Source organism: Oncorhynchus mykiss, chromosome 23 (assembly GCF_013265735.2).
Source record: "Oncorhynchus mykiss isolate Arlee chromosome 23, USDA_OmykA_1.1, whole genome shotgun sequence".
In the NCBI taxonomy this organism is placed as follows: domain Eukaryota; kingdom Metazoa; phylum Chordata; class Actinopteri; order Salmoniformes; family Salmonidae; genus Oncorhynchus; species Oncorhynchus mykiss.
The window spans coordinates 38,947,865-38,975,110 of NC_048587.1; the positions used below are offsets into that span (position 1 = coordinate 38,947,865).

Genomic DNA, 27,246 nt, shown 5'->3' on the forward strand with positions numbered 1-27,246 from the left:
TGTTAAATTACATCTTTACTATTAGGCCCATAAAAACACATAGGAGGTCCCTTGAAAAAAATAGAGACCCCCAAATGTCACAGATATAATTCACACTAGTGAATCTTTTGACACAGTTAGTTAGGAGTTTACAGGATGTAACAATGCTCTTTGACATGAACCCTGGAAGTTAAGGTTTTGGAATGTGTTTTAAAGATCAGAAAAACTATCTTATTTCTGGTATCTGTTGGGCAGTGCCAAAGTAGATACATTTCATTTGATAAGACAGGCAATGTTTTGTTTAAAATATTTCAAAATTAACAAAGGATGATGTTTTAGTTATGCATGTTTAAATATTTATTCTATTAATTAACCTATTTGTGTAATTAAAATGGCAAAAGTACATTTAACCATAGAAACAATAATTGAACTACCTTTCTAAAATGTTAATACACGTGGAAAGGCGATGCTGAATAAAATATGTTTATTTCAACCTGATGAGAAAGGAGTTGTGTACAAATGTTCTTTGTGAAGATGGATGTGACTCCTCTGTTCTGACTGAGAACAGAGGGGCCCTGTGGGCGATGAGGACCTGAAATGATCTTGGTGCTAGACTCATGACAATAGAATAGCACTTGGGCCTGCCATGGAAATGAATTGACCTTATTAATCTATATGGTTTGTTTTTCAGTGCTACCAAGTCACACATGTGGAAATCCAGGGTTGATACCAAAAGGAATAATTCATGGAACAAGGTACAACATGGGAGACAAGATCCGTTACAGTTGTCTCATGGGATATATACTGGAGGGACATGCTGTACTCACTTGTATTGTGAGTCCAGGTACTGGAGCATCATGGGACTTTCCAGCACCATTTTGTCGAGGTAAGACACTACATTTTAAGTTTGTAGTGGAGGGCAAGAATATCAATATTTACATATTAGTCCCAGGGTTCTACAGCTGCACCATCGAATAGCATCCTGACCGGTTGCATCACCGCCTGGTATGGTAACTGCTCGGCATCTGACCGTAAGGCACTACAGAGGGTAGTGCGTACGACCCAGTACATCACTGGGGCCAAGCTTCCTGCCATCCAGGACCTATATACTAGGCGGTGACAGAGGAAATCCCCAAAAATGCTCAAAGACTCCAGTCACCCAAGTTATAGACTGTTTTCTCTGCTACCGCACTGCAAGCGGTACCGGCGCGTCAAGTCTAGGACCAAAAGGCTCCTTAACAGCTTCTACCCCCAAGCCATAAGACTGCTGAACAATTAATCAAATGGCCACCAGATTATTTATATTGACCCCCCCCCCCCCCCCCCACTCACTGTTTATTATCTATCACTTCATCCCTACCTACATGTACAAATTACCTCGTCTAACCTGTACCCCTGCACATTGAGTCGATACCGGTACCCCCTGTATATAGCCTCTTTATTGTTATTTTATTGTGTTACTTTTAATAATTTTTTACTTTAGTTTATTTGGTAAATATTTTCTTAACTCTTTCTTGAACTGGATTGTTGGTTAAGGGCTTGTAAGTAAGCATTTCACGGTAAGGTCTACACATGTTGTACATGGCGCATGTGACAAATAAAGTTTGATTTGATCCTGGATCATCATTTAGTTGTGTTGATCCTGCATCATCATTTAGCTGTTGATCCTGGATCATCATTTGGTTGTGTTGATCCTGTATCGTCATTTAGCGGTGTTGATCCTGGATCGTCATTTAGTTGTGTTGATCCTGGATCATCATTTAGCTGTGTTGATCCTGGATCATCATTTAGCTGTGTTGATCCTGGATCGTTATTTAGTTGTGTTGATCCTGGATCGTTATTTAGTTGTGTTGATCCTGGATCATCATTTAGCTGTGTTGATCCTGGATCGTCATTTAGGTGTGTTGATCCTGGATCGTCATTTAGCAATGTTGATCCTGGATTGTCATTTATTTGTGTTGATCCTGGATCATCATTTATCTGTGTTCTTACTGGATCACTATTAAGCAGTATTGATCCTGGGTCGTCATTTATTTGTGTTGACCTAGTGCATCATTAAGATGTAGTGATCCTGGATTGTCCTAGATCCTGGAACCTGAAGTATCAAATTGTAGGTTTTAGAGGTCTTTGAAAGGTCACAAGGCCATAGCTTCCAATTGTCACTGTTTTTGTTGTTAAACGTGCAACCTGCAACGACAAGCAACATTTATTTTACACATTTGCCAATCTTGTCTCAGGACCAATGCCAATCTTAGCATAGCTCTCCCACAAGTGAATATTCATCCACTCAGTAGGAGCTGTAACAATTGAAAGAGTCAGGACTCAGTCGAGACGGATTTATTTTCTAAGAGCAAGTTGTGACCCAGTCAGTAATGCAATTTTGTCTTACTTATTTTCTTCCTTTAGCCGAAGGAGCTTGCGGTGGGACATTGAGGGGAACAACAGGGACGATATCAAGTTCACATTTCCCTTCAGAGTATGAGAATAATGCAGACTGCACATGGAGTATTCTGGCTGAACCAGGTGACACCATCGCCCTGGTCTTTAGTGATTTCCAGCTGGAAGACAGATACGACTTTCTGGAGATAAGTGGGACTGAGGCGCCATCAATATGGTAAGTAATTAACAACCGCAATATAATTATAGCACCTCTTGTATTCTAATGGTAGCAACTGTCATGGCATCAATTATCTGCTAATTGCTCGAAAAGTCATTGAGGGACATGATGGTGATTCACTCATATATGAAAGCTATAAGTTAAAGTACTATTGTGTTATACGTTTGATCCCTGTATGTCAATAATATACCTATATTTTCAACTGAGAGAATATAAAGATGAGTCAAAGTTTTACAGGACCTCACAACACTGCTTAATTTTGTCCTGTCAACAGCTAAGGTATGACATGAGACATTTCAGGACTTGAAACCTGACACTTTGAGGACCGGTCCATTTGACAATTCCTTGACAAAATAATATTTACGACGTGTTGTCAGTGGAATTGTCACGAATCTCGCCGAAGATGGTGCCTCTTCCTGTTCGGGCGGTGCTCGGCGGTCGTCGTGGCCGGCCTATTAGCTGCCATCGATTCCCTTTCCGTTTGTTTCTGTTTATTGGGTTTAATTGGGTACACCTGTTTTGAGTTAGTGTTTGTTTGTAGGCTATTTAAGGGCACTAGGCCCGCTGGGTATTTGTGCGGGCTTGTTTTCTATATTCTAGTGTATGAGTGTTATCAGTATTTTTCCGGACAGTTTTAGTCCGTTGTATTTTGGGACGGGTTGTTTCATGCTGTCGTGGTTCCACAGTCTATGGAATAAAATATCCACCTACTGAATTACCTGCTCTCTGCGCTTGACTCCTCCACTCACCATTGTTAGAAGTTGTAACAGGAATGCCACTTCAATGCAGAGAGCTATAGTGTGTGTTCTGAGCAGAATGGGATGACATATCTGTATTTAAACACATACACAGCATGTGAAGACTGTGGAGACTGTTGAAGAGGCTTCCATTTCTGTTAGGGAGCAGGGTTGGGTAGGTTACTTTCTAAATGTAATCTGTTAGTTGCTAGTTACCTGTCCAAAATTGTAATCAGTCATGCAATTTTTGGATTACCCAAACTCAGCAATGTAATCTGATTATATTCAGTTACTTTTTGATTACTTTCCCATTAAGAGGCATTAGAAGAAGACAAACCTTTTACCAATTGAACCCCATCTATTGCAGGATACATCAATGTTAAAGTTTACATAGCTGGCCATATATGGATGTTAAATTTTACTTTATGTGTTGGTTATGTAGGCTTCTTCTAACCCATCGCTTTCTACTACATATAATAAATAATACGATTAATTTGTATCTTTACATTAAAAACCAGTCTATCAGAATTCCAGTCATTCCAGTAAATGTTATACCCCTTGATCTTCAAGAATAGGACTTAGAGATTAGTCAAATTGTTTTACCTGAGCATAACCCCAAAACGAATGACTTATTAGCCAGCCCTATTCTGTTGTTTATGATTTTGCTGTCATGGAGGACTGATTGGGCTCATTGATTCGAGTTGAAAAATATATGCTGCGCTCATTTGAGCACTACTGAAAGTGCTATTTACATGTGAAAAATGAATGCCATATGCTGCATTTGCTATAGGCCTGTTGTTGAACTTTTTGTTGGTGACACTTTTATATCTTGATAATATGAATCCATTTAAAATGCAAATCCACAGATAAAAAATAACAAAATGACACCCCGCCTCTGTTTTGGTAAAAAGCTGAGGGATGGGCCTGGAGAAATGCAACCACTCTCAGATTAATAGACAGAGCTATGGATGCAAGGACTGACCATCAATGATATCAACATTATAGTTTTAACCATGTTATGAGGCTATACAGGTTTTGTTTACATTTACAATGTTTACAAACATTGGAGAAAAACAAGCTTATATTTTGGGTTCTTATGGAGTGTGACAGTTGAACTAAGCTCATGAGACATTTCTAAGTTACATTCTTCAAGAATCAATGGAGATATTTAATTTACAAGTCCACAAATGGATGTAGAAACTACAGATTGCCAATTTAAGTGTGCGAGTTCAAGTGTGCGAGTTTGACCATGTGTCCATTAGGCTTATGGATTAAAAACAACTATCAGCATGAATTATATTGAGCAATTAAAGCCCCACTTTTATTCTATAGCTGTCACGCCCTGACCATAGAGAGCTTTTTATTCTCTATGTTGGTTAGGTCGGGGTGTGACTAAGGGTGGGTTATCTAGGTGAATATATATATATATATATATATGTATATATATGTATATATATATATATATATGTGTATATATATGTATATATATATATGTATATGTATATGTTGGCCTGGTATGGTTCCTAATCAAAGGCAGCTGTTTATCGTTGTCTCTGATTGGGGATCATATTTAGGCAGCCATTTTCCCATTGTGCTTTGTGGGATCTTGACCATGTATAGTTGCCTGTGAGCACTATAGCAGCGGCGCCTTTCGGTTTGCATTTATTGTTTTCTTTGAGTTTCACTTCAAAATTAAGAGGATGGAACCATACCACGCTGCATCTTGGTCCACTCATTATAACGATCGTGACAATAGGCTGGGATCCGCACTGTGCAGCTGTTGCAAGAGTGCATTTTTCACTGGCTGTCCACTGGTTTCAAAAACAATGATTGATTGGAAGCTTAAACTTCTTGAATTCAACCATTATTGGGTTCAAATACAGATTTAGATTTTTGAACAGCCATCCACAACAACCACAATCCGTAAGGCGCAAATAGCTAAATGTGAGAGCATCAGTGTGATTCACATCAATGCGCTTTGTAGATAACAGTAATAAGTGATTTCCGTATCGCCTGTAGACTGCACCACTGCTGTCATCCTTACCGCCAAGCATTTATTCCAGTTGGATCGTCTTTGGATGCTTCTGTCTGAATTAAATAACCTCAGACAAATTGATAAGATTATAGAATATTAGATCTTCGTCACTGGTACGTTGTTGACACAAGAGGTGGTAATTGATATACAGACAGACATGAATGAATGTTGAACAAGATTGACAACTGACAGGTGAACAAATTCCTGTTTACATATCCTCCTCTTAGGAAGTTCCCTAAAAGGCTTTCCTCAGCATTTTCCACCACATGATCTTGGCAGACAGGTGCCTGACAAGCTGTCATGTCAGGGTTAATAATAAATAATAATAAATATATTAATTTCATAATTGAACTTTCCAGCCAGTGTCAAGATTAGTTATTTAATTTAAGCTGACTCTGAGGTGTAACAGTTGTGATACAAATTAAACCAAGGGATTTTTTCGACTGGAGTTGTTAAAATCAATGTTAATGTTCACTTTAAAAGGACATTTTCGGAAGTTTTGAAAGCTTGCTTAAAATGCACTGCACATAATATTAGTATAATTAATGTACCTGAAGCATCACTATTCACTTGGCAACAGATATGGAGGAGATGCAGAAATCTACTACCATGGCGTCAAATTTCACATTTTAGTCATTTAGCAGACACACTTATCCAGAGCGACTTACAGGAGCAATTAGGGTTAAGTGCCTTGCTAGTCGGCTCAGGGATTCAAACAAGCAACATTTTGATTGTTGGCCCAACGCTCTTAACCGCAAGGCTACCTGCCGCCAACTATTAAGTCACATGACACCTTTTAACAATTTCAATTCCGATTAGGATATAATCATCGGAAACATAAAATGTTTGACAGAAATTACAATGACCATATTTAACAGAAGCACAATTATCCAATTATCTATGTAAGACTCTATTTTGCACCTGTCAAATGCCAATCATGTTCTTTGAACATGACAGAGGCCCCATAAACTCTCAGGCAGAATAATGGATGTTGAATGCATTTGACACATCTCATGTGTGACAACAGATATTTGCATCTAAAATGCATGGATGATGTGGGTGATGCAGAGGTAAACCCAGGCCCTGCATGTCCCCAGGCACCCTCATTTGTTGACTTCTGTGATCGAAAAAGCCTTGGTTTCATGCATGTCAACATCAGAAGCCTCCTCCCTAAGTTTGTTTTACTCACTAGTTTAGCACACTCTGCCAACCCTGATGTCCTTGTCGTGTCTGAATCCTGGCTTACGAAGGCCACCAAAAATTCGGAGATTTCCATACCCAACTATAACATTTTCCGTCAAGATATAACTGCCAAAGGGGGAGGAGTTGCAGTCTACTGCAGAGATAGCCTGCAAAGTAATGTCATACTTTCCAGGTCCATACCCAAACAGTTCGAACTACTAATTTAAAAAATGACTCTCTCCAGAAATAAGTCTCTCACTGTTGCCGCCTGCTACCGACCCCCCTCAGCTCCCAGCTGTGCCCTGGACACCATTTGTGAATTGATCGCCCCCCATCTAGCTTCAGAGTTTGTTCTGTTAGGTGACCTAAACTGGGATATGCTTAACACCCCGGCAGTCCTACAATCTAAGCTAGATGCCCTCAATCTCACACAAATCATCAAGGAACCCACCAGGTCCAACCCTAAATCTGTAAACAAGGGCACCCTCATAGACGTTATCCTGACCAACTGGCCCTCCAAATACACCTCCGCTGTCTTCAACCAGGATCTCAGCGATCACTGCCTCATTGCCTGTATCCGCTACGGGTCCACAGTCAAACGACCACCCCTCATCACTGTCAAATGCTCCCTAAAACACTTCTGCGAGCAGGCCTTTCTAATCGACCTGGCCCAGGTTTCCTGGAAGGATATTGACCTCATTCCATCAGTTGAGGATGCCTGGTCATTCTTTAAAAGTAACTTCCTCACCATCTTAGATAAGCACGCTCCGTTCAAAAAATGCAGAACTAAGAACAGATATAGCCCTTGGTTCACTCCAGACCTGACTGCCCTCGAACAGCACAAAAACATCCTCTGGCGGACTGCAATAGCATCGAATAGTCCCCGCAATATGCAACTGTTCAGGGAAGTCAGGAACCAATACATGCAGTCAGTCAGGAAAGCAAAGGCCAGATTTTTCAAGCAGAAATTTGCATCCTGTAGCTCTAACTCCAAAAAGTTCTGGGAAACTGTAAAGTCCATGGAGAACAAGAGCACCTCCTCCCAGCTGTCCACTGCACTGAGGCTAGGTAACACGGTCACCACCGATAAATGCATGATAATCGAAAACTTCAACAAGCATTTCTCAATGGCTGGCCATGCCTTCCGCCTGGCTACTTCAACCTCGGCCAACAGCCCCGCCCCCCTGCTGCTCCTCGCCCAAGCCTCCCCAGCTTCTCCTTTACCCAAATCCAGATAGCAGATGTTGCAAAACCTGGACCCGTACAAATGAGCTGGGCTTGACAATCTGGACCCTCTATTTCTGAAACTATCCGCCGCCATTGTCGCAACCCCTATTACCAGCCTGTTCAACCTCTCTTTCATATCGTCTGAGATCCCCAAGGATTGGAAAGCTGCCGCAGTCATCCCCCTCTTCAAAGGGGGAGACACCCTGGACCCAAACTGTTACATACCTATATCCATCCTGCCCTGCCTATCTAAGGTCTTCGAAAGCCAAGTCAACAAACAGATCACTGACCATCTCGAATCCCACCATACCTTCTCCGCTGTGCAATCTGGTTTCCGAGCCGGTCACGGGTGCACCTCAGCCACGCTCAAGGTACTAAACGATATCATAACCGCCATCGATAAAAGACAGTACTGTGCAGCCGTCTTCATCGACCTGGCCAAGGTTTTCGACTCTGTCAATCACCATATTCTTATCGGCAGACTCAGTAGCCTCAGTAGTTCAGTGTGTCAAATCGGAGGGCATGCTGTCCGGTCCTCTGGCAGTCTCTATGGGGGTGCCACAGGGTTCAATTCTTGGGCCGACTCTTTTCTCTGTTAATATCAATGATGTTGCTCTTGCTACTGGCGATTCCTTGATCCACCTCTACGCAGACGACACCATTCTGTATACTTCTGGCCCTTCCTTGGACACTGTGCTATCTAATCTCCAAACGAGCTTCAATGCCATACAACACTCCTTCCGTGGCCTCCAACTGCTCTTAAACGCTAGTAAAACCAAATGCATGCTTTTCAAACGTTCGCTGCCTGCACCCGCACGCCCGACTAGCATCACCACCCTGGATGGTTCCGACCTAGAATATGTGGACATCTATAAGTACTTAGGTGTCTGGTTAGACTGTAAACTCTCTTTCCAGACTCATATCAAACATCTCCAATCTAAAATCAAATCTAGAGTCGGCTTTCTATTCCGCAACAAAGCCTCCTTCACTCACGCCGCCAAACTTACCCTAGTAAAACTGACTATCCTACCGATCCTCGACTTCGGCGATGTCATCTACAAAATATCTTCCAATACTCTACTCAGCAAACTGGATGCAGTTTATCACAGTGCCATCCCTTTTGTTACTAAAGCACCTTATACCACACACCACTGTGACCCGTATGCTCTAGTCGGCTGGCCCTCGCTACATATTCGTCGCCAGACCCACTGGCTCCAGGTCATCTACAAGTCCATGCTAGGTAAAGCTCCGCCTTATCTCAGTGCACTGGTCACGATGGCAACACCCACCCGTAGCACGCGCTCCAGCAGGTGTATCTCACTGATCATCCCTAAAGCCAACACCTCATTTGGCCGCCTTTCCTTCCAGTTCTCTGCTGCCTGTGACTGGAACGAATTGCAAAAATCGCTGAAGTTGGAGACTTTTATCCCCTTCACCAACTTTAAACATCTGCTGTCTGAGCAGCTAACCGATCGCTGCAGCTGTACACAGTCCATCGGTAAATAGCCCACCCAATTTACCTACCTCATCCCCATACTTTTTTTATTTATTTACTTTTCTGCTCTTTTGCACACCAGTATCTCTACCTGCACATGCCCATCTGATCATTTATCACTCCAGTGTTAATCTGCTAAATTGTAATTATCCGCCTACCTCCTCATGCCTTTTGCACACAATGTATATAGACTATTTTTTCTTTTTTCTACTGTGTAACTCTGTGTTGTTGTCTGTTCACACTGCTATGCTTTATCTTGGCCAGGTCGCAGTTGTAAATGAGAACTTGTTCTCAACTAGCCTACCTGGTTAAATAAAGGAGAAATAAAAAAAATAAAAAAATGGACAACAGTGTTTGCACAACCATGGTGGCAACACTATAAGCAGGAGGTAGTGTCCAATGGTTGAGAAGGTATTGTGCCTTGAATTGTGGTTCAAAGGTTATTAGAGTTAATCCTAGGAGATTTTGTCATATGACAATGTGTATGTCGTGTGGAAGACTCTCCATTCTCTTCACATACTAGTAGAACTCATCAAAGTACAGATATGCCTGTCCTCATGACCTCTGACATTCTGTTGCCAAAGCTGAATTAATTATATAATAGCTTCTGCATAAAATAAAAGCCTTCCTTTTCTTTGAAGTTTTGCATCTTTTATCACATTGGTTTTCTAAACATCATGAACTCATAAATACCACTACTAAATTAAATAAATTAAACCTCCCGATAAAGAACAATACATTTACTTACAAGAAGATACAGGAACAATTTTATGATTGTAGTATAGATAGATCTCACCTCATTACAATGGATTGGATTGAAGGTCTAACCGGAATTGGTACAGGACAGTGAACGAATAGCAATTAATGCTGAGTGGTGTTGGGCCTTCTGAATTTCTTTTTAACAGTGTTGCTCATTGGAGTGTGAAAGCTAGTTCATGAGGCAGTATGAGCAGAAAGCAGGCAAAAAAGTATTCGCAATCCCAGGTATAAGGAAAAAGGAAATGTGTTGCTGTACTTTTAAAGCAGATTGAATTAACCACTGTGTTTTTAGTACTGTTTGTGAAAATTTAAGAGTTGGCTGATCAACAAGTATTGGGTTCAGTTGCTCTGAGGCTATTGAAATAAACAGATTGAACTGGGCTTGTGTAACTAAAATGGCTGAGGTGTTGATGGAACAATCACGATGTGTCCATGGTCTGAGGTACTTTACCTAAATTGCTTCACCTGCAGCGACTCACTCCATCACCAAAGCTGTTTCCCATAAAGACTGTGCAATGATAGTGAAATACAGATAGCAGTTCATCTTTAAGTTTTCTATGATGTGGGTAAAGATTGATTTGAAAGATAACTGTATATATTTGTTGGTACGCCATATTGAAATGTCTAAAGTTGTTGATAAGGGTTTCATTCATTTGGGTTCAGGTAACAATTTTTCAGTTGACCCTTTTCTATTTTGTTCTCTATTGCTCCTGTATTGTTCCTAAAGCAAGAGGGAGGCTGATGACATCAGAGGGCACCATCAGAATCCTTGAAAGTTTGCACTTGCTCTTTAACATATTTTTTACCCTTAAGTGTGTGTAAATTAGTGTATTTATACATGGGATATTGTTTTTCAACAGGAAAAGTAATTTAAAAAAACTGTGGAATAGAGCAATACAGCCATATCAAAATGTGTGCTTACTCAAGGCATCTGTGAGGTTAATGGGGTAGAGCAGCAAAGTTAACCCTGCAAAATATACAGTGCCTTGCGAAAGTATTCGGCCCCCTTGAACTTTGAGACCTTTTGCCACATTTCAGGCTTCAAACATAAATATATAAAACTGTATTTTTTTGTGAAGAATCAACAACAAGTGGGACACAATCATGAAGTGGAATGACATTTATTGGATATTTCAAACTTTTTTAACAAATCAAAAACTGAAAAATTGGGCGTGCAAAATTATTCAGCCCCCTTAAGTTAATACTTTGTAGCTCCACCTTTTGCTGCGATTACAGCTGTAAGTCGCTTGGGGTATGTCTCTATCAGTTTTGCACATCGAGAGACTGACATTTTTTCCAATTCCTCCTTGCAAAACAGCTCGAGCTCAGTGAGGTTGGATGGAGAGCATTTGTGAACAGCAGTTTTCAGTTCTTTCCACAGATTCTCAATTGGATTCAGGTCTGGACTTTGAGTTGGCCATTCTAACACCTGGATATGTTTATTTTTGAACCATTCCATTGTAGATTTTGCTTTATGTTTTGGATCATTGTCTTGTTGGAAGACAAATCTCCATCCCAGTCTCAGGTCTTTTGCAGACTCCTTCAGGTTTTCTTCCAGAATGGTCCTGTATTTGGCTCCATCCATCTTCCCATCAATTTTAACCATCTTCCCTGTCCCTGCTGAAGAAAAGCAGGCCCAAACCATGATGCTGCCACCACCATGTTTGACAGTGGGGATGGTGTGTTCAGTTGTGTTGCTTTTACGCCAAACATAACGTTTTGCATTGTTGCCAAAAAGTTCAATTTTGGTTTCATCTGACCAGAGCACCTTCTTCCACATGTTTGGTGTGTCTCCCAGGTGGCTTGTGGCAAACTTTAAACAACACTTTTTATGGATATCTTTAAGAAATGGCTTTCTTCTTGCCACTCTTCCATAAAGGCCAGATTTGTGCAATATACGACTGATTGTTGTCCTATGGACAGAGTCTCCCCCCTCAGCTGTAGATCTCTGCAGTTCATCCAGAGTGATCATGGGCCTCTTGGCTGCATCTCTGATCAGTCTTCTCCTTGTATGAGCTGAAAGTTTAGAGGGACGGCCAGGTCTTGGTAGATTTGCAGTGGTCTGATACTCCTTCCATTTCAATATTATCGCTTGCACAGTGCTCCTTGGGATGTTTAAAGCTTGGGAAATCTTTTTGTATCCAAATCCGGCTTTAAACTTCACAACAGTATCTCGGACCTGCCTGGTGTGTTCCTTGTTCTTCATGATGCTCTCTGCGCTTTTAACGGACCTCTGAGACTATCACAGTGCAGGTGCATTTATACGGAGACTTGATTACACACAGGTGGATTGTATTTATCATCATTAGTCATTTAGGTCAACATTGGATCATTCAGAGATCCTCACTGAACTTCTGGAGAGAGTTTGCTGCACTGAAAGTAAAGGGGCTGAATAATTTTGCACGCCCAATTTTTCAGTTTTTGATTTGTTAAAAAAGTTTGAAATATTCAATAAATGTCGTTCCACTTCATGATGGTGTCCCACTTGTTGTTGATTCTTCACAAAAAAATACAGTTTTATATCTTTATGTTTGAAGCCTGAAATGTGGCAAAAGGTCGCAAAGTTCAAGGGGGCCGAATACTTTCGCAAGGCACTGTATAACACACAGCTGTCAAATTGAGTAGGCATTGCATAACTCTTTGGGCTAGAAACAATCAGGCTAGACTTGAGAGTAAACCATGTGTGTGATTTTTCACACAAATGTCCTTATATTAAACTTTTGATTTGGTATGTACTCTTAGCATTCCTTCCAATTAACCCATTGTGTAATCATTCCAGTAGTCATGCAGTGTAGATGTTCTATTGTTACTAAAAGCACCCCATGTGTTTTACTTTGAGTGTCCTTTTGATGGAAGTTTTCGGTCACTCTGCTGAATTGAGAATCATATTTTCTTCCAGGCTGACCGGTATGAATATACCTTCCCCTGTCATCAGCAGCAAGAATTGGCTACGGCTGCATTTCACATCAGACAGCAACCATCGGCGGAAAGGATTTAGTGCCCAGTACCAAGGTAAGGGGTCAGTGTCAGAGGGTTGGGATAGAACCCTTCCCATTGCAGCCAGTCGTCAGTGCAATTGGCAGTGAGTTCCTTCACATCACGTCACTTTTCATGCTCTGCCAGAGCTCTGCTAAACATGACATCTTGGCCTGACCTGGATTCTGCCCGCATACGGTTTGCAGGTGTATGCATAGTTATTTCTCTGGTTTCTGCCTGTTAAATGGAGTTTGACGAAGTGCAACATGACTTGAGGCCTTCCAGGCTTAGTCACTAAGTGTAGCCCCAGGTACTTCTGCCTAAAAGAGTTTGGATACGAAGCCCATTCTCATTAAAAATAGTTGGCAACTTTTTTCCCTCCCACATGAATTTTTGTCCCCTATTATTTAGCATTTGTGTTATATTGTCCGGTAAAATTACTATACTTCCCCTTAATACCTGGCGAGGGGATGAAGTCATTTGGAGAAAAGAATACTCACACTGAACCTATTTCAGATTTCTCAGGGTTTAATTGGCTTCCCTGCATGACATAATTACCAGATTAGATTCCGAGTCATATCCAAATCCAAATTGGCTTCTGTTGACACTAACGCAGGCTACGCATTCACTGCACTGCCTGCTGGGAACTGAGCCCAGTGGTGTTAGGTGAAAGTGTAGCCACCACTGTTCACAAGCTGGCCCTCCCTTGCCCTGCACAACAAAAGACTCCTCTGACTTGGATGATCTATAAAGACTAAATAATACAGCCCCAATAATTGCGCGGTGGCCTGGGCACATTGGCACCATGCTGGCCCTCTGCAATCACCTGGAGGACAGCTTGACATCTCTGCTTGTGAATTTCTCCAGTAAACGCCAGCTTCAAAGTATATTTGGAGGCGGCGTGGGGGGGGGGGGGGGGGGGGGGGGTCCTTCTATAGCAAAATAATCTCACAGAATTGTTTGCATGTTGTGACACAGATTTTCTTTCAGCCTGAGCTCTTGGGGTGTTTTGCTAATTACATAATGGATTATGATGTGCACAACTTTCTCTCCCCAACAGTAAAAAAGGCCATTGAGCTGAAGTCCAGAGGGGTGAAACTGCTTCCAAGCAAAGACACAAACCACAAAAATGCTGTTTGTAAGTACTTTCTTATAAGCTGAGGTGCAGTTTTACAGACATCAGAATTGTAATCATCATAAATCAAGCATATCTTAAAAGTGGTTGTCTTTCCCCAGGCAGTCCAAAACAATGAAGAAATGTACACTTATGATAAGCTTTTTAAATTACGATAAGTTTTTAGGATTTGGTAGTTGTACCAGAGTCAAACAAAGAGTCAGACAAAAGTCTTTCTTACAAAGTTAAGTCAAGTTGATTGATCTTTCATCCTACTAAACTCCTCCTACATTGGCATCTCTGGGACTAGAGTCTACTGGAGGGTTTGGATAAGCCCTCTTTGTTTAAAAAAATCAAGCCATCTGTATGTGTCCATTACTTACTTACAGTGCCTTCAGAAATTATTCACACCCCTTGACTTTTCCCACATTTTGTTGTATTACCAAGTGGGATTAAAATGAATGAAATTACTCTGTAATATCAAAGCAGAAGAAAAACACTTTTTAAATATTAGTATTAATTAATTAATGGAAAATAGAACACTAAATGTCTTGATTAGATTAGTATTCAAGCCCCTGAGTCAATACATGCTAGAATCACCTTTGGCAGTGATTACAGCTGTGAGTCTTTCTGGGTAAGTCCCTAAATGCTTTGCACACCTGGATTGTACAATGTTTGCCCATTATTCTTTAAAATTCATCAAGCTCTGTCAAGTTGGTTGTTGATCATTGTTAGACAGGCATTTTCATGTCTTGCCATAGATTTTCAAGCCAAATTAAGTCAAATCTGTAACTAGGCCAATCAGGAACATCCAATGATGTCTTGGTAAGCAACTCCTGTGTATATTTGTCCTTGTGTTTTAGGTTATTATCCTGCTGAAAGGTGAATTTGTCTCCCAGTGTCTGTTGGAAAGCAGACTTAACTAGTTTTTCCTTTAGGATTTTGCCTGTACTTAGCTCTTTTTATCCTATAAAAGTCCTTGCCGATGACAAGCATACCCATAACATGATGCAACTCATAACACCACCATTCTGGAAAATATGGAGAGTGGTACTCAGTGATGTGTTGTGTTGTATTTGCCCTAAACAGAAGGCTTTGTATTCAGAACAATGTTGTTGATCCATCCTTAGTTTTCTCCTATCACAGCCATTAAACTCTGTAACTGCTTTAAAATCACTGTTGGCCTCATGGCGAAATCCCTGAGTGGTTTCCTTCTTCTCCGGCAACTGATTTAGGGAGGGCACCTATATCTTTGTAGTGACTGAGTGTATTGAAACCATCCAAAGTGTAAAATCAATAACTGCACCATGCTCAAAGGGATATTCAATGTCTGCTTTCTTTTTCCTTATCTACCAAAACATGCTCTTCTTTGCCAACCATAGGAAAACCTCCCTCATCTTTGTTATTTGAATCCATGCTTGAAATTGACTGCTTGACTTTGGAACCTTACAGATAATTCTATGTGTGGGCTACAGGGATTGGGTAGTCATTAATACTAAACACTATTATTGCACACAGATTGTGAACACCTATTTTAACATAACAAAAGGGTTGAATACTTATTGAATTAAGACATTACAGCTTTTCATTTTTTATTAATTTGTAAACATGTCTAAAAACATAATTCCACTTTGACATTATGGGGTGTTGTGTGTAGGCTGCAACAGAACAAAATGTGGAAAAAGTAAAGGGGTGTGAATAGTTTCTCAAGGCATTGTCAATGATCAATGTTAATATCGAATCATATTGAATGATTGCTATTCATTACCTAGGGGGTATACTATACGTGGAAATATCAATATGCCCCCTAACAGATTTTATTAGACAGATTTTTTTTCTTATTTTATTTGTCTAGGCAGGTCAGTTAAAGAACACATTCTTATTTTCAATGACGGCGTAGGAACAGTGGGTTAAGTGCCTTGTTCAGGGGCAGATCGACATATTTTTACCTTGTCAGCTCTGGGATTCAATCTTGCAACCTTTAAGTTACTAGTCCAACGCTCTGACCACTAGGCTACCTGCCGCCCCAGATATACTAAATGATGTACTAAATCCACCCAGTCTGATGTATCCTGTCACAGGTCAGGGTTTCTTACCGGAGTGTACTACCTGTGGTTGCCACTGGAGGGAACTCTTGAGTTTCCTCTAGTATCCAGGTGACCCTGATTGGGCTTATTGGGATCACCTGCTGGATGACTATTTAGGTTCCTCTGTGGACCGTGCCAGTTGCTCAGGTCTCATGTTTTGTATTCTTGTGTGCCCTTGCTTTGTTATGAAGACCTTAAGTAAATATTCTGGATTTACCCTTACCTCTGCCTGCTGTGTTTCTCTGCACCTGTTCGTACTTGCACTATTGTCACTGTAGACCTGAGCCTCAAAATGGACCCAGCAGAGATTTCTCTGTGGTCCGAGGGACACTCCGAGCTCCACCACTTACGTTCGGGTCTCACTCACCATGGAACAGTGATTGGTCACAATGAGGCGCGGCTGAAGACTATGTCGGAGGATTTAGGAACTCTTGTGTTCACTCTGCAGACGGGACAGACGGGAGCAACTGCTGCTGCTGCTGCACCTGTGGCAGTTTCTAACCCTCCACTTCCTACCAGCTCCACATCTCCCTCCCCTTGGGAGCCTCATCTCCCAGCACCAGAGCGCTATGAGGGGCATCCTGGGAGGTGTTGTGGGTTCCTGCTCCAATGTTCACTGGTCTTTGAACTGCAGGCATCAACGTTTCCCACCAAGAGTTCCAGAGTGGCATATGTCATCCCCTTGCTCTCAGGACGTCCTCTGGCCTGGGCTACTGCCATCTAGGAGCAGCAATCAGACATTTGTTTCAATTGGCAAAGCTTCACCCAGGAGATGAGGATGGTTTTTGATCACCCCATCAGTGGCAGAAATGCTGCTCAAAGACTCATTGCGCTTCGGCAGGGCAGCCGGAGCGTAGCTGATTACACCATTGACTTTCGGACGCTCGCCGCTGAGAGCTGTTGGAATATAGAGGCACTTCACTCAGTCTTTCTGAACGGACTCAGTGAGGTTCTCAAGGATGAACTGGCTTCCCGGGACAACTCTTACACTCTTGGGTAGCTTATCGTTCTGGCCACCTGGATTGACAACCGGCTTTGGGAACGTCATCATGAGAGGACGGAGGGGTCCCGAGTTGGTTCCAGTGTTTCGGTACCTGCTGAGGGAGTCGACTCTTCATTTGTTCCACTGCTGTATGATGGGCCTGCTTGTCCTGCACCCCGTCAGGGTTCTCAAATCGACTATGGTTCTCCTTCATATCCTTCAGAGGAGATGATGCAATTGGGAGGAACCAGACTTTCTGCTCTGGAGAGTCAGATACAGTCTCCTGCGGCCGATACGGTACGCACCTTGCTTTCAGCCAACCTGCGGTGGGACAAGGGACAGTTGGACATATCGGCTTTCATAGACTCTGGGGCTACTGGCTGTTTTCTGAATCGCACATTATCTTTCCAACAGACGATGCCACTCACTAAGCTGGACATTCCGTTGTCGGTCACGGCACTGGATGGTCAACTCCTAGGGTCTGGGAAGGTGAAGCAACTCACCATGCCTATCTGGATGACCATGTGGAGCTTATCCAGTTACATCTGGTGGACTCTCCTGAGCTTCCCCTGGTTCTTAGACATCCGTGGCTTTCCACACATAATCCTCAAATTGACTTGCCTTCGGAAAGAGTTCTGGGCTGCAATCCTTCATGCCAGTTCACCTGCCAGCAACTCTCTACACACTTTTCCGTCCCTGCTCATCTGGAGACTTCCGATCCTCCTGTTCCTCTGGCTGGGAATGACAAGCCTGATCTTTCCCACGTACCTCGGGATTACTGGGATTTGGATCAGGTCTTCAGAAAACAAAGGGCCAGCAAACTACCTCCTCACAGGCCCTACTATTGTGCCACAAACCTCCTTTATGGCACCACTCCTCTGAGAGGAGGGCTGTATTCTCTCTCAGGTCCACAGACTGCAGCCATGAACAGTTATATTGAGGAGGTGCTGGCGGCTGATTTTATTCAGCTGTCCACTTCACCTGCAGGAGTGGGTTTTTTATTTGTTGGGAAGAAGGATGGGGGATTAAGCCCCTGTTTCGATTACCAGGGTTTAAATAACATTACCATCAAGAACCGTTACCCCCTTCCTCTTATGTCATCAGCTTTTGAGAGAGTCCACGGAGCTACGGTTTTCTTTAGAAAGATACACTGCTTCTTTATGCAACCGCTGTGTTAGATTTATTTTTAACGTTACAGAAATCGCACACTATTCCATATGCTGAGACAGCGCTCAGTTCCAAGCTACATTTCCACGTAATGTTGGAGTCAACAGAAACACAGATTTAAGCATAAATATTCCCTTACCTTCGATGGTCTTCGTTCAGAATGTTCTGGAAGGGTTCATACTTACCCAATACATCGTTTGGTTTCAAGTCTTGCGTCTTTGTATTAGCTACTGCTAATAACATCAGCTGAAATGCACCCAAAACGTCCTCCGGTCCGGATAAGTTGCGCATCAAAACTTCAAAATTACACATTATATGTCGACTAAACAGGTCAAACTAAGTGCAGAAGCAAGCTTTATGATGTTTTAGACGTGCAAAACAAACTTCAATTCAACCGGGCATCGTTTGCTCTTCCCAGGAGTCCTGGAACAAAGGAATGGCTGTGACCAATTCGCGCCCTAACGCACAGGTTTTTTTCTCGCGACACTTACTCCAATCACTCCTATAGGGCCAATTCTCGCGCGATTTGAACGATTGAACGCTCTAAAGAAAGAGGACATCTAGTGGAAGAGATGGAAAGTGTCCCCAGATCCATAAGTGGTCGGGAAGGGTGGGGGCCATGACGTCAAAGTTGCTCCAACTTTCATGGCCACAAAAACTAGTTTGGAAGAATGCATGCCCTGTGAGTTCTGCTATACTTACAGACATAATTCCAACGGTTTTAGAAGCTTTAGAGTGTTTTCTATCCAATAATAATTATTATATGCATATATTAGCAATTTTTGATATTTTTTTTTTCAGTTTACTAGGGGTACCCAATTTCTCCAAAGGGGGCGTAAATCTGCCATGCCCTCAAAAGGCTAAATTGGATTTACGGAATGCGTAAAATCTGGTGCGCATCAGACAGGGAGATGAGTGGAAGACAGCGTTCAACACTCCTTATGGATATTATGAGTATCGGGTCATGCCGTTTGGACTTACTAATGCTCCAGACGTTTTCCAGGTCCTGGTCAATGATGTGCTGCTCATCTTCCTTCACCAGTTCGTGTTTGTGCACCTGGATGACATCCTCATCTTCATGGTTGAACATGTCCAACATGTCCGCCAGGTCCTTCAAAGACTCCTCGCTCATCACTTGTTCGTGAAGGCCGAAGAGTGTGAGTTTCACGTTCCTCAGATCTCCTTCCTGGGGTACATCGTGTCTCAGGCCTGTGTACTGATGGACTCCCAAAAGGTAGGAGGTGTGGTTAATTGGCCGCGACCCAGCATGGCCAAGCAAGTTCAGCGTTTTTGGGGTTTTGTTAATTTCTATTGGAGATTTGTGAGAAACTTCAGTGCTGTGGCGGCGCCATTGACAACGCTCATCAAGGACTCGGCTGGGCATGTATGCTGAGAAGGCATTCCAGGACCTGAAACGTCGGTTTTCTTCTGCACCCATTCTCATTCATGCGGACCCTTCTCTCCCCTCGTGGTAGAGGTGGATGCCTCTGACATTGGCATGGGGGCAGTTCTGTCGCAACGCTCTGTGAAATACCAAAAGCTCCATCCCTGTGTCTTCCTCTCCAGGCATCTCACTCCAGCGGAAAGGAACTATGATGTCGGCAATCGGGAGCTTCTTGCGCTCAAACTGGCTTTGGAGGAGTGGCAGCACTGGTTGAAGGGCTCGGAATACCCCTTCACGGTTTGGACTGACCACAAGAACCTGGCCTACCTCCAGGAGGCTAAACACCTCAACCCCGACAGGCTCGTTGGGCTTTCTTCTTCACTCAGTTCAGATTCACGTTATCCTACTGTCCGGGGTCTAAGAACGTCAAGCCAGATGCCCTTTCTCACCAGTTCCCCAGCTCCAGTGAGGATCGGCCGCTTGAATCCATCATCCCCAGGTCGCTCATCCACGCAGCCGGTGTCCTGGGGTATAGAGACTGTAGTGAGGGAAGCGCAAGGTAGGGAGGCAGTTCCAGATGGCTGTCCACCTAAAATACTTGTTGTTCCTCTTTGGGCACTGTTCAAGGTACTTCAGTGGGCTCACTCATCGCATCTCACCTCTCATCCGGGAGGGCAGAAAACGCTCAAGTTTTTGAGGAGGAAGTTTTGGTAGGCAGACACTCGGACCTTTGTGGCTGCCTGTCCGACATGCGCCCGGAACAAGACTCCTCGTCAGCAGCCTCTGGGGCTTCTTTATCCACTGCCAACACCTTCTCGACCCTGGTCCCATCTCTCTATGGATTTCATCACGGGCCTTCCATCGTCAGAGGGACACAGTCATCCTGGTTATTGTGGAGAGCTTTCCTTAACCTGGGTGGAGTATGCACACCACACTCTCCAGTGTTCCTCCACTGGCCTGTCACCATTCCAGGTGTTGTACGGTTACCAGCCCCCCCTGTTTCCAGATCAGGAGATTGAAGTGAAGGTTCCTTCCGCTCAACGCCTTATCTCTCGTTGTTGCTGGACCTGGAAGACGCCTCGGTCAGCGCTCCTGAGGTCCTCAGCTCGGGTTCAACGACAGGCCAACCGTCATCGCAGCCCGAGTTAAGATAAGGGTTTCTTCCTGGAGTGTACTACCTGTGGTTGCCACTGGAAAGCACCCTTGGATTTCCTTTAGTATCCAGGTGACCCTGATTGGGCTTATTGGGATCACCTACTTGATGACTATTTAGGTTCCTCTGTGGACTAGGCCAGTTGCTCAGGTTTTGTTCAGTTTTCTAGTGTGCCCTTGCTTTGTTGTTTTGCTATGAAGACCTCAGGTAAATATTCTGGATTTAACCTTACCTCTGCCTGCTGTGTTTCTCTGCGCCTGGGTCCAAGTTCATACTAGCACTATTGTCACATATGCATGGTGATCAGGTAGTTTCTGATGTGTTTATGGATATGTACAGTACATGCACATGTAATCTCTTTGACCTGATGAATGACCACCTTGGATTGAAACACTGTTACAAGAAAGCCAGTAATTTTTTTTCATTCACACTGGGTGTTGGACCAAAATGTATTTCAGACCTTGCTAGTAACACTGTTCTGAGTATCCAGGGAAGAAATGTCTCCATATAATTGAGGTCATAGTATTTGTTTTTCATATTTATTTATCCAAATGTGGTAAAATGTTTGATTATCAGTTGGACATTACCACTATGAGTATCACACATAATTATGTGCGTAATTAATTAAGATTTTCATTTTCACACATATCCACACACATACAAACCATTATCCAACAAGCAGTGTTTGCTTGGTGTTAATGTTTGCCCAATTTCCATAATGTGTTTTCCAAAAGATGCCCTTGATGCTATCTATAATAGTATGGGGGAAAACCATCCCCTGGTGAACACCACATTAAATTGTATAAGTAATGTGCGCCATGCTATGCTTCACAAAGCATGTTCTATTGCAATTAGTGTTACTAAATGGCTGATTTTGCAAAAGTGAGGCACCATGCGCAATCTGGAATTTGAATCTCAGGTATATGGTGATATTAGGTCCTGGATGGATAAAAAAATAACAATTATGAAAACACCATTTTGTGACGCTGGTGTAAGGCAACCTTGTCAACAGTGCAACATAATGCAGTGCATGAAAAAAGGAATCTTTATATACTTGAATAGTATCAACAAGCACAGACAATTATTAGCAACGTTTGTAACTCTTAACTGCCTTTAAAGCATTCTAAATTCTGCTAAGGAAAATGTATTTGGTCATTCATACCGGGTTATGCATATTATCACCATCACCAGACTCTTTTAGATGAGGGATTAAGCTCAGGTCCTGACTCACTCTGGTCATTAAATATCCCATGGTGCTCATTTAAGGAGAAGAGGTGTCAAATGATGGGTTCTGGCCAAACCCCGGATGTATAGACAGCCTACTCGTAATATCTTCCAAGACGTCTAATTACTGCAGCTACATTTCAATTATTCTTATCTGCATTGAAATGGACAATTTTTTGGGACAATTTTGTTGATGGCTGGAAAGATGACTGACATCCATCACCAAGGTGGTTTCTTCACATTTTTCACTGGATGAAAATTCCACCTATCTACACAGTGTGGAGCCTGTGTTTACCATCAAATGTCGAATAAACTGTGAGAATACAATAGAGTGTGGGAATTCATTACCCTTTCTTTGGTTTGGTTTGCACATACTGGTCAGTAGAACCACCTCCACCTGCACACATTTAGCAGATTGATTGCATGTGGGATGAAAGAGTTCTTTGTTCTATTGCACTTAACCTTAGGTAGTATAAAACTACAGCACGAAGGAAGAAATTATAATTCTATATTCTAGCTGCACTGGTCACTATCTAAAGTTGTCTTGGCTTTACCTAGAACTTGCTTTGTAAATATTTCTGAGAGACATCTGTTGTACAGTATTCTGTAGATCTATTTACAATGAAATAATACCATTTTCTCAAATTAAATTATTTTACAAATTGGTATGTATGTTTGGAGCAAAGTTCAGTTTGTTATCGTTAACAGTACTCAAATATGTGTCTTAATGAAGTAATCCGTGGATCTTTAATGATAGTAGTCATTAAAGATGGAGTGGAAAGTTTACCTTTCGCAGCAGAAGTGAGCTATGTGAGCTCATCATTCATTATAATAGTAGTCTAGAGAAGTCGAAATGGGGAAGCTATGAGAGGGAACAGAAACTGTCAGTTGTAGTTCTCCCTGCTAAAAATTCCCTGCAAAAAAACAGCTGACAAACCAAAATATCTTTGTTAAATTAGTATGAAATTGAAGTCATGATCCTTTTAATTTTCAAACCATAGTCCTAACACAACCATCCTGGAGTAGGATGATCATTGTGCAGAACAGGAAACAGATATGTTAGTGTAAAATTCACATCTGTAAGCTGGACATAAGCTTTGATCACAGGGTGTAACTTTACAAACTGATATCAGCAATAAACAGAGATGACATTTGAAGTCAGCATCAAACAGAAAGACATGACAGTTTATCAAAAGGGATAGCACTGGCTGTCCATGCTGCCAAGTCCATGAACACATTCTCTGACCTTGGCTTGAAATGAACATATTAACATTATAAATTATTACATTGGATTTCATGGGACAAGGTTAATATGTTTTCAAATGCTCTGAACGTAACCTCCAATATGTCATTTCGCATGTAGCATGTTGATCTTTCATAGAAAATAATTGTGACTTAAACCAATACCATACTGTATATTGAGCGTTCACTCATGGAAATGGTTATGAAAGGATGCTGTAGTCTGTGATTACTGTGCAGTACATCAAAGGGAATGGGGGAGAACAGCTTTTTGCACCAGTTTTTTTTCAACAGAGTGAGATAAAATTGTGTGTAACCTGATTTAATGTGATTTGGGGGCAGTAAACCATCTGATATTATGTGACAGAATGATGCAGAAATTAAGGTGAGAACACCAACACACATTGGCACAGGAATGGTAGACTTGGATGTGCTATGGAGCGGAGCCATCCCATGATTTTTCATGTTTACCACTTAGGTTGCAATGCTACCGGTAATTTACCAAAGTTACTGGATTTTTTGGTAATTAACATGTAGTCTATGGCAATCTGTGATTCCTTTGGTAATTTATACTTGAATAACTTGTATTTCATATATTCATATATAGCATTCATTTTTTATATCTGTGTCCACACTGTCCATGGGTTTCTAGTGGATAGACGATATGGTTCAAGAGAAAATAGCCTAATTAGTGAAAAGAATTGCATTATTTCCAATTAACTCTGCAACACTTCCAAATGTTTTGTTTTTTCACAACTGCCACCAGTTTGGCAATAAAACATTTACAACAAAGACATATTTACATAGTAAAATAAATACAAATGTGTACAAAAATATTATGGATATTTCATGTAGAAACCCTCATATTAAACACTTATTCACTAAATATACGGTTTATATTTAGGATAAAGTTTTACAGGTTTATCATTCTATTTTTATTTTCATATAATAGATTTTTAAATTATTTTATACACTCACCAGACCGTTTATTAAGTACACCCATCTAGTACTGGATCGGATGCCCCCTTTCCTCCAAAACAGCCTGAATTCTTCGGGGCGTGGATCCTACAAGTCAGAAACGTTCCACAGGGATGATATTCCATTATGCCGCAATGGCATCATGCAGCGGTACACCACCGCCACCAGCCTGTACTGTTGACACCAGGCAGGGTGGGTCCATGGATTCATGCTGCTTACGCCAAATCATGACTCTGCCATCGGACCAGGCAAGGTTTTTCCACTCCTCAATTCTGACTTGTAGCTCAAAGGAGGGGAACCCGGTGCAATAGCCCATCCATGACAAAGATCGACGAGTTGTGTCTTCCGAGATGACGTTTTGCACACACGTTTCTACCTCTCTCATCAATGAGCTGTTTTTGCCTAAAGGACTGCCACTGACTTGATGTTTTTTGTTTATTGCACCATTCTCTGGAAACCTTAGACATTGTCGTGCGTGAAAAGCCCAGGAGGGAGGACATTTCTGGGGTACTGGATCCGACGTCGCTGGTACCAAAGATCATACCAAGCTCAAAGTCACTTATCCCACTCGTTATGCCCATTCTAACATTCAATCGAACAGTAACTGAATGCCTCGATGCTGGTCTGCCTGCTTTATATAGCAAGCCATGGCCACATTACTCACTGTATGCAGGATTGATCCATTTTCATGAACAGTGTGGTGTACCTAATAAACTGTCTGGGTGAGTGTATATTTTACATGTGATAAGGCCACACAGAGGGCCAGAGATAATTACAGACACCTGTGATGATTTGAAGTACCCAAAACGGCCACTAGATGTTATCTGATAAAATTCCATATATTCCTTGAAAGTTATAAAAATTCTGGAACTGGAATACTGGTGACCTTTGAAAGTTTCCAGTAATATACCCTCCCTTTGCAACACTAATTACCATGAGCGGTAAATCATTAAAGCCTCTGTCATCACAAGTTGGTCATTTATTTTTTATTTTACCTTTATTTAACCAGGCAAGTCAGTTAAGAACAAATTCTTATTTTCAATGACGGCCTGGGAACAGTGGGTTGCCTGTTCAGGGGCAGAACGACAGATTTGTACCTTGTCAGCTCGGGGGTTTGAACTCACAACCTTCCGGTTACTAGTCCAACGCTCTAACCACTAGGCTACCCTGCCGCCCCAGGGTCATGGTTCCTCCTGGCACCAGAGGGCGGCAAAGACCGCCCTAGAGACATTTATTGGACTCAGGTGTGTCTTATTAATTCATGATTGTGTCCGTGTTACAACATGTGTGTTTTCTGTGGTCCTTTGCAGAAGCTTGAGTTGTTTACCGTGTGAGGTCGGTTCCTGAGTGAGTTTTCGAGACTTAAGCTGTGGTCGAATACCCATACAAACATACTGTATACTACATACTTAATGAGTATATACTATTAGTTCATTTTAGTGTACTGTAAATGAACAGTATGCTTTCAGTTGAGCGTACTAGATCTTCGCCTGTCTACCAGAAGTTGACGCTGTTGCTATGCAACCTCTTGCTAGCTAGTTAGCATAACAAATTACTTGTTAGACATTTTACGACTTCGGGTGTGTAAATTCAGAGCGTTATCAGATTGTCCGTTTGTAAATTCAGAGCGTTTCGCTCTCGGAGCGCACACTGGACGCTCGGGCCAAAGAGTAGGGTTGATTTGAGCGTTCTGACCTTACAACGGCAGTCAAGCACTCAAGCTAACGTTGGTTAGCTTGCTAGCTACTTCCAGACGCAAATGAGACCACTGATCATTTTACTCGCCCTAACAGAGCTGGTTAGGCAGTTTTCATGTTATCCAGAACGTTGGTGACTGTGCTGCTGGCTATAATTTAATTACACTTTTTTTGCCAACGTTTACTGACACCGGCCACATTCAACAAGTGTTGAGCGCTCGTAAATTCATTATTTTGTTACCTGGTACACTCAAACGAGAGTGCTCTGAAATCGGAGTAGATAGCCAGAACGAATTTACAAAGCACCCGAATGTCCATTGAGAACGCACACAGACGATACCATTTAGCTAAGCCAGGAATGACGGGAATAATAAAGTCAATAAACGTTAGGTAGTTAGATAGCTTATAGTTAATATACTGGCAAGTTTGATGTATAAGTAGCCAACTAACGTTAGGTAGCGAGCTAACATACCGGTACCTACTGCTGTGATGATATGCTAAGTGGTTCGTAAGGACAGCGTAGCTAACAAATTGTCAGCCAACATAACGGGTAAGGTAACTTATTTGAAAAGTCATTACTCTATTACATTGATCAACATTTTTTAACATTTGTCATAATTATTCAAAGCAATGAATTTGTATCTGCTCTCGTTGTACTTTGGCTTCATATTTTCCATTTCCTGAACAATTGCTTTGTGGGCCCTAAAGTACGGAAATAACATCAATTTCAAGTTCATTAACATCCGGGAACATTTGGCATACTAACGATATCCATACTATGACCAATAAGCATGCTATATAATCAATTCACATCACAAATAGTACAGTAAGTGCGGTTAGTATGAGTATTCAAACACAGTGTTGGTTGTTTTTCTAGTGTACTGTGATCCTGCGGCTACTGTTTCTCAGTAAAGTATTTATGTTTATCCTTACCACTGATTCCTCGTCTGATCTCGTCTCTGCACCTGGGTCCAACCTCACCACGTCACAAAGACATGTTTCATATCTGAATGCAACCCATACAAATGTTAGGATGAAACATTGTACAGGCTGTTGTATTTCTATAGCTGTTGACTCACCTGTTTTTTTTATTTTTTATTTTATTTAATCTTTATTTAACCAGGTAGGCTAGTTGAGAACAAGCTCTCATTTGCAACTGCGACCTGGCCAAGATAAAGCATAGCAGTGTGAACAGACAACACAGAGTTACACAT

General features: G+C 41.9%; 1 protein-coding gene across 1 annotated transcript in view; it reads left to right on the forward strand.

Moving 5' to 3' along the window:
- LOC110502713 (CUB and sushi domain-containing protein 1) overlaps window positions 1-27,246 on the forward strand; it is a 510,046-nt gene that overhangs the window by 284,086 nt on the left and 198,714 nt on the right. The window contains exons 4-7 of the mRNA XM_021580963.2: window positions 671-865; window positions 2,386-2,593; window positions 12,931-13,043; window positions 14,068-14,145. Coding sequence (XP_021436638.2) covers window positions 671-865; window positions 2,386-2,593; window positions 12,931-13,043; window positions 14,068-14,145 — 594 coding nt within the window. The remainder of the gene's footprint in view (window positions 1-670; window positions 866-2,385; window positions 2,594-12,930; window positions 13,044-14,067; window positions 14,146-27,246) is intronic.